General features: G+C 49.2%; 1 protein-coding gene across 1 annotated transcript; it reads left to right on the forward strand.

The window, feature by feature from the left end:
• The first annotated feature begins 5,832 nt into the window (after positions 1-5,832).
• LOC311116399 (ELKS/Rab6-interacting/CAST family member 1-like) lies at positions 5,833-8,127 on the forward strand. The gene is made up of 2 exons (XM_084191492.1): positions 5,833-6,375; positions 7,535-8,127. Exons 1-2 carry the CDS (start codon positions 6,142-6,144, stop codon positions 8,045-8,047), a joined length of 747 nt encoding a protein of 248 aa, XP_084047618.1. The 5' UTR covers positions 5,833-6,141; the 3' UTR covers positions 8,048-8,127.
• The last annotated feature ends 258 nt before the right edge of the window (positions 8,128-8,385 follow it).

Raw genomic sequence — 8,385 nt, forward strand, 5'->3', positions numbered from 1 at the left:
CAACACATGGAGGCTGTCCTCCTGTTAGTCATTACTGTAGTAGTCAACACATGGAGGCTGTCCTCCTGTTAGTCATTACTGTAGTAGTCAATACATGGAGGCTGTCCTCCAGTTTGTCATTACTGCAGTAGTCAATACATGGAGGCTGTCCTCCAGTTTGTCATTACTGTAGTAGTCAACACATGGAGGCTGTCCTCCAGTTTGTCATTACTGTAGTAGTCAATACATGGAGGCTGTCCTCCAGTTAGTCATTACTGTAGTAGTCAACACATGGAGGCTGTCCTCCAGTTTGTCATTACTGTAGTAGTCAACACATGGAGGCTGTCCTCCAGTTAGTCATTACTGTAGTAGTCAACACATGGAGGCTGTCCTCCTGTTAGTCATTACTGTAGTAGTCAACACATGGAGGCTGTCCTCCTGTTAGTCTCATTACTGTAGTAGTCAACACATGGAGGCTGTCCTCCTGTTAGTCATTACTGTAGTAGTCAACACATGGAGGCTGTCCTCCAGTTTGTCATTACTGTAGTAGTCAACACATGGAGGCTGTCCTCCAGTTAGTCATTACTGTAGTAGTCAACACATGGAGGCTGTCCTCCTGTTAGTCATTACTGTAGTAGTCAATACATGGAGGCTGTCCTCCTGTTAGTCTCATTACTGTAGTAGTCAACACATGGAGGCTGTCCTCCTGTTAGTCATTACTGTAGTAGTCAATACATGGAGGCTGTCCTCCTGTTAGTCATTACTGTAGTAGTCAACACATGGAGGCTGTCCTCCTGTTAGTCATTACTGCAGTAGTCAACACATGGAGGCTGTCCTCCTGTTAGTCATTACTGTAGTAGTCAACACATGGAGGCTGTCCTCCTGTTAGTCTCATTACTGTAGTAGTCAATACATGGAGGCTGTCCTCCTGTTAGTCATTACTGTAGTAGTCAACACATGGAGGCTGTCCTCCTGTTAGTCATTACTGTAGTAGTCAACACATGGAGGCTGTCCTCCTGTTAGTCATTACTGTAGTAGTCAACACATGGAGGCTGTCCTCCTGTTAGTCATTACTGTAGTAGTCAACACATGGAGGCTGTCCTCCTGTTAGTCATTACTGTAGTAGTCAACACATGGAGGCTGTCCTCCTGTTAGTCTCATTACTGTAGTAGTCAACACATGGAGGCTGTCCTCCTGTTAGTCATTACTGTAGTAGTCAACACATGGAGGCTGTCCTCCTGTTAGTCATTACTGTAGTAGTCAATACATGGAGGCTGTCCTCCTGTTAGTCATTACTGTAGTAGTCAATACATGGAGGCTGTCCTCCTGTTAGTCATTACTGTAGTAGTCAACACATGGAGGCTGTCCTCCTGTTAGTCATTACTGCAGTAGTCAACACATGGAGGCTGTCCTCCTGTTAGTCATTACTGCAGTAGTCAACACATGGAGGCTGTCCTCCTGTTAGTCATTACTGTAGTAGTCAATACATGGAGGCTGTCCTCCTGTTAGTCATTACTGTAGTAGTCAACACATGGAGGCTGTCCTCCTGTTAGTCATTATTGTAGTAGTCAACACATGGAGGCTGTCCTCCAGTTAGTCATTACTGTAGTAGTCAATACATGGAGGCTGTCCTCCTGTTAGTCATTATTGTAGTAGTCAATACATGGAGGCTGTCCTCCTGTTAGTCATTATTGTAGTAGTCAACACATGGAGGCTGTCCTCCTGTTAGTCATTACTGCAGTAGTCAATACATGGAGGCTGTCCTCCTGTTAGTCATTATTGTAGTAGTCAACACATGGAGGCTGTCCTCCTGTTAGTCATTACTGCAGTAGTCAACACATGGAGGCTGTCCTCCAGTTAGTCTCATTATAACGGTCTTAGGCAACTGTATAATATATACTGATAGCATGGCATAGGTCCAAGGGTTTTAGACTATATCTAACCTCCTCCTCTCCAGTTTTTCAGGCATTGTGTTAGAGTGACAATACAGTGTGATGTCTGGCAATCCAAGACTAGGCTTTATCCACCGATACCACTGGATATGGCCTGGATAGATGGAACAATAGCTGATATTCCCTGATGTTGCTGCTTATGAATTAGCTAGTCCAGGGGTATTCAACTCGTACCCAACGAGGTCCGGAGCCTGCTGGTTTTCTGTTCTACCTGATAATTAATTGCACAACACACCTGGTGTCCCAGGTCTAAATCAGCCCTGATTAGAGGAGAACAATGAAAAAATGCAGTGGAACTGGCTTCGAGGTCCAGAGTTGTGTTTGAGGGAGCTAGTCCATATCCAGTGATGAAGAAAGACTGTATTGGGTATTGGATTTTCCAACGGCTTGCGGAGGCAGACTGTGTATTGAGTGTGTTTTTGCCTGCGCGCTTGTGTGTGTGGAATGGCAGGCGTGTTGCTTCAGTTAGAGAAGGACAGTGTGACTCTGTCTGGAACACAATTTATTATGGAAATCACAGAGAGGTGATTATTAGGCAGGGAGTATGTGTATAGCTTACTAGAAGAGAGAGAGGAAGGGAGAGATGAAGGGAGAGAGAGTAGGAAAGGGAGAGAGGGAGACAAGAAGAAGATGCACAGAGAGAGAGTAAGGGAGGGAAAGGGAGAGTTTGTGTGTGACAGAGGAGAGAGAGAGAGAGAGAGGGGGAGAGAGAGTAGAGAGAGAGGGGGAGAGAGAGAGAGAGAGAGAGAGAGAGGGAGAGTAGAGAGAGAGAGAGAGAGAGAGAGAGAGGGAGAGTAGAGAGAGAGAGAGAGAGAGAAAGAGAGAGGGAGGGAGGGAGGGAGAAAAAGACAGAGAGAGAGAGAGAGAGAGTAGAGAGAGAGAGAGAGAGAGAGAGAGAGAGAGTGTATGATATGAGAGAAGCACAGCACAGGGAAAAGAACAGAGCAGCTCGTCTGCTGGCGGGGAGTCATCCACCCACCCACCCACCCACACAGGCAGGCAGGCAGCTAGAGTAAATACAGTATGGCATGTGAGTGACCCAGATACAGCCTGGACCTGGACCTGGCCGGGAGTCTGGAGAGGAGAGGAGAGGAGAGAAGGGGAGTGGTGAATTCTCAGTGATATGACTCAGGGGAGCGGTGAATTCTCAGTGATATAACTCAGGGGAGTGGTGAATTCTCAGGGATGTACTCAGGGGAGTGGTGAATTCTCAGTGATGTAATTCAGGGGAGTGGTGAATTCTCAGTGATGTAACTCAGGGGAGTGGTGAATTCTCAGTGATATAACTCAGGGTAGTGGTGAATTCTCAGGGATGTAACTCAGGGGAGTGGTGAATTCTCAGTGATATAACTCAGGGTAGTGGTGAATTCTCAGTGATGTAACTCAGGGGAGTGGTGAATTCTCAGTGATGTGACTCAGGGGAATGGTGAATTCTCAGTGATATGACTCAGGGGAGCGGTGAATTCTCAGTGATATAACTCAGGGTAGTGGTGAATTCTCAGTGATGTGACTCAGGGGAGTGGTGAATTCTCAGTGATATAACTCAGGGTAGTGGTGAATTCTCAGTGATATAACTCAGGGGAGTGGTGAATTCTCAGTGATGTGACTCAGGGGAATGGTGAATTCTCAGGGATGTACTCAGGGGAGTGGTGAATTCTCAGTGATGTAATTCAGGGGAATGGTGAATTCTCAGGGATGTAACTCAGGGGAGTGGTGAATTCTCAGTGATGTAACTCAGGGGAGTGGTGAATTCTCAGTGATGTAACTCAGGGGAGTGGTGAATTCTCAGTGATGTAACTCAGGGGAGTTGTCACGATCGTCATACATAGAGGAGGAGGACCAAGGCGCAGCGTTGAATGTGAACATATTATTTATTTGAATGATCACCCGATCAAAACAACAAAACAACGACGTGACAGTCGACGGTCAATACACAACCAAACACGAACAAAAACCCACAACACCCACAGGAAAACATACAGATTAAATATGGCTCCCAATCAGAGATAACGAGCCGACAGCTGACACTCGTTACCTCCGATTGGGAGTCATTGACCAAACATAGAAATGCACCCAACAGAAATACAAACATAGAAATACACCCAAATAATGAACACACCCTGGCTCACTATACAGAGTCCCGGAGCCAGAGCGTGACAGTACCCCCCCCTAAAGGCGCGGACTGCGACCGCGCCTCAATACGGGCTAAACAAGGGAGGGCTGGGTGGGCACACCTCCTCGGCGGTGACTCTGGCTCCGTCCTTGATCCCCACCTCCTCTCCAACCCCCCAAAGTACCCCTGGTCCTGTCCAGCCCCGCTGGCCGGAGCCGGACCGACGACACGCGCCCCTGGCCTGATGCGTGGAGGAGGAACGGGCCGGACCGGGCTGACGACGCGCACCACTGACCTGGTGCGGGGAGCTTGGATGGGCCGAACTGGGCTGGCGACGCGCACCACAGACTTGGTGCGGAGAGCAGGAACGGGCCGGACAGGGCTGACGAAACGCACCACAGACTTGGTGCGGAGAACAGGCACGGGCCGTGCCGGACTGACGCCGCACCCCACTGGCTTGGTGTGGGGAGCAGGAGCGGACCGAGCCGGGCTGTCGAAGCGCACCCCTGACTTGGTGCGGGGAGCAGGAACGGGACGAGCCGGGCTGGCGACGCGCACCACAGACCTGGTGCGGAGAGCAGGAACGGGCAGAGCTGGGCTGACGAGACGCACCACAGACTTGATGCGGGGAGCAGGAATGGGCCGGACTGGGCTGGCGACGCGCACCACAGACCTGGTGCGGAGAGCAGGAACGGGCAGAGCCGGGCTGATGAGACGCACCACAGACTTGATGCGGGGAGCAGGAACGGGCCGGACTGGACTGACGACGCACACCACTGGCTTGGTGCGGGAAGCTTGGATGGACCGGACTGTACTGGGGACACACACCACTGGCCCCACACCGGGATCTGGAACGGGCCGGACCGGACTGGCAACACACGCCAGTACCTCTCGCCGTGCCTCCACTTCCTCCATCCCCTCTTTGACCAGTGGCCCCCGTAACCCGGCGGCCTTCTCCAGCAACCCACTGGGCCGCTCTATCGCGGCCTCCTGCTGGTCCGACGTCTCGAGCCCCCCCCTAAAAATTTTCGGGGCGTCTCTCCTACCCGTGGACCAGGTCTCCATAGACCTCGCCAGCCTCTCGCCCTTCTGCCATAGCGTCAAGCCCTTCTCCTCCTCACTCGGCTTGACCCAGTCCAGGAGGCGAAGGAGATCTGTGAGGGATCTCCCTGGCGACGGCTCCTGGACACGCTGCTTGGTCCCATCTTGGTGGGTTTTTCTGTCACGATCGTCATACATAGAGGAGGAGGACCAAGGCGCAGCGTTGAATGTGAACATATTATTTATTTGAATGATCACCCGATCAAAACAACAAAACAACGACGTGACAGTCGACGGTCAATACACAACCAAACACGAACAAAAACCCACAACACCCACAGGAAAACATACAGATTAAATATGGCTCCCAATCAGAGATAACGAGCCGACAGCTGACACTCGTTACCTCCGATTGGGAGTCATTGACCAAACATAGAAATGCACCCAACAGAAATACAAACATAGAAATACACCCAAATAATGAACACACCCTGGCTCACTATACAGAGTCCCGGAGCCAGAGCGTGACAGGAGTGGTGAATTCTCAGTGATATGACTCAGGGGAGCGGTGAATTCTCAGTGATATAACTCAGGGGAGTGGTGAATTCTCAGTGATGTAACTCAGGGGAGTGGTGAATTCTCAGTGATATAACTCAGGGGAGTGGTGAATTCTCAGTGATGTAACTCAGGGGAGTGGTGAATTCTCTGTTCTTTTTTAGCTTGAAGTATTTTCTCTCTTTCTCTCTCTTACAGATCATTGCCTCATCCCAGGACCCATGGACTAACTGGATGTTAAAACCACCTTACTAGCCAAGTTTACCAATCATCATAGTCCAATCATCCAGGAAATACAGGACATCTTTGAACATGAGCAATCTGTTCCTCTCCTTCAGCTAAGACAGATTGCCAGTCAGTAACCACATAGTGTAACACTCTCTCTGTATCAGGACACTACAGTCCATATCTATTGGAGGATCACTGAGTCCACTGAGTCTCAGTATCTCACCTTTAACCCCTAACCCCCAGCCCTTGACCCTTAACCCCTGACCCCTGACCATGTACGGCAGCGCCCGCTCCGTTGCCAAGATGGAGGGCAACAACGGCAGCAGCCAGAGTCCCGGTCGTTCCCCGTGCCTGCCCCGCTCCCCGCACCTCGGCCACCGTCGCACCAACAGTACAGGAGGTCCCGGGGGAAAGACCCTCTCCATGGAGAACATCCAGTGTCTGAATGCGGCCTACGCCACCTCCGGACCCATGTACCTCAGTGACAACGAGGTCATCTCTCAACAGGTCATCTAACAACAGAATATTATATGTCATTTAGCAGACGTTTTTATCCAAAGTGACTAACAGTCATGCATGCAATCTCCTTCTATTCTTTTAAGTCAGGGGTCTTAAACCTTTTCTTACCCAGGGACCCCCTCCCAGGCAAACCGGTGACCCAGGGACCATCATCATACGTTAACAAAAAATGTTTTTTTTTTCACGTGTCTTATCACCAGGTGAATGATAGTGGCAAGGACAAGTAATCAACATTTTAAAATGTATAGATTTGGTAGATAGTTGTTCATTGTTTTGACCTCCCCACATTATAACAGGAAGAGGAAGTGTAAACTCTACCATAGCCTATTAGCTAGCAAGGTAACTCAAAACACTTTTTTGTTAAGAGCAGCTGTTTAGCTGGTTAAACAAAGGTTAGCCATGTGTTGAAAAAAATGTATGTCCAAGTCAAGAAAGCTTACCAGAAGCCAGTGGCGCTGCCACACGGGTAGCCTATTCATGGCTGCTTTGTCAAAGCCTACAGTATGTCAGATACTCCAGTGAGTGTAATTTGCTCAATGTTAGGAGTTGAAAAATAAAATTTGCATCATTAGAAAGAAAATATTCTCCTCTTTTCTGCTGTAGGTATGTAATTACAATTTTGTTTATTCTGTTGTTGCTAGCGATATTCATAAATAAATTGAAATAATACAAAAATATAAATCCACATTAAAATAAATTAAAATGAATTGCGGATCCTCTGCAGTACCTCTAGGGATCTGCGGATCCCCGGTTGAATACCCCTGTTTTAAATGACAGTATGGCTAGCACATTGCTTTTACAAAAGACACTTCCTGAATGGCTGGCACATTGCTTTTACCAAAGACACTTCCTGTATGGCTGGCATATTGCTTTTACCAAAGACACTTCCTGTATGGCTGGCATATTGCTTTTACCGTAGACACTTCCTGTATGGCTGGCATATTGCTTTTACCGTAGACACTTCCTGTATGGCTAGCACATTGCTTTTACCGTAGACACTTAGCTACTGTAGGAATGTGAATGATTTAAATTGTTTGTATTCCTGTATGTGAATTCTGTTGTTTGTATATTTGAATATGCTGATTTTAACAAAATAAATGTTCTACCCAAGTGGACAATAAAGTAAATCTAATCTGATCTAATCCAGACCCAGGCCTATCCCAATCCCAACCACGACCCCGGCCTGCCCAAGAGCACCATGACCCTGGGTCGCTCCGGAGCAAAGCTCCCTTACGGCGTCCGGACCACCGCCATGGGCTCCAGCCCCAACATCAGCCAGGGAGGTGGAGGCTCGTCCGTGCCCAGCGACAGCATCGCGTTTGGGTGTGACCACGTGTCGTCGTCCCAGTCCAGCCTCCAGCAGGCGTCCACGGTGCCCCACTCCTTACGCCAAACCAGAGACAGCACCATCATGGACCTCCAGACCCAGCTGAAGGAGGTGCTGAGGGAGAACGAGCTCCTCCGGAGGGACGTGGATGTGAAGGAGAGCAAGCTGAGCTCTTCCATGAACTCCATCAAGACCTTCTGGAGCCCCGAGCTGAAGAAAGAGAGAGCCCTGAGGAAGGATGAGGTGTCCAAGATCTCCGTCTGGAAGGAGCAGTACAGAGTGGTGCAGGATGAGACTCAGGTAAGAGACTGGAGTCACTGGGAGGACATGTAGTTACAATGGAAGGAGTGAGAGGTCATTCAGGTAGGATGCAGAGACTTTCTTGGAAGTTGGAAGGTTGGTCCAAAGGGCACAGGATGACTCCAACCATTGGATCAGTTCTTGGTGGTTTTGCACGGCGTTGTAACCCTGGTCATAGGTGAAGAGGTCAGAGTGAGTTGTATAAGCTGTTAGTGCTGTTGTTGTCTCTGTCTCTTACATATTTAGCTCAGTTAGCCAGAGATCTGCCTTCGGCCTCTGATTTTTACCTTCTGGCTGTGTGTGTGTGTGTGTGTGTGAGCGTGTGACGTCTGTCAGTGAGCAGCTGGTTCGCCTGTCTGCTGAGTTGGATA

Source organism: Coregonus lavaretus (assembly GCF_964263955.1).
Source record: "Coregonus lavaretus genome assembly, contig: HAP1_SCAFFOLD_8497, whole genome shotgun sequence".
NCBI lineage: Eukaryota > Metazoa > Chordata > Actinopteri > Salmoniformes > Salmonidae > Coregonus > Coregonus lavaretus.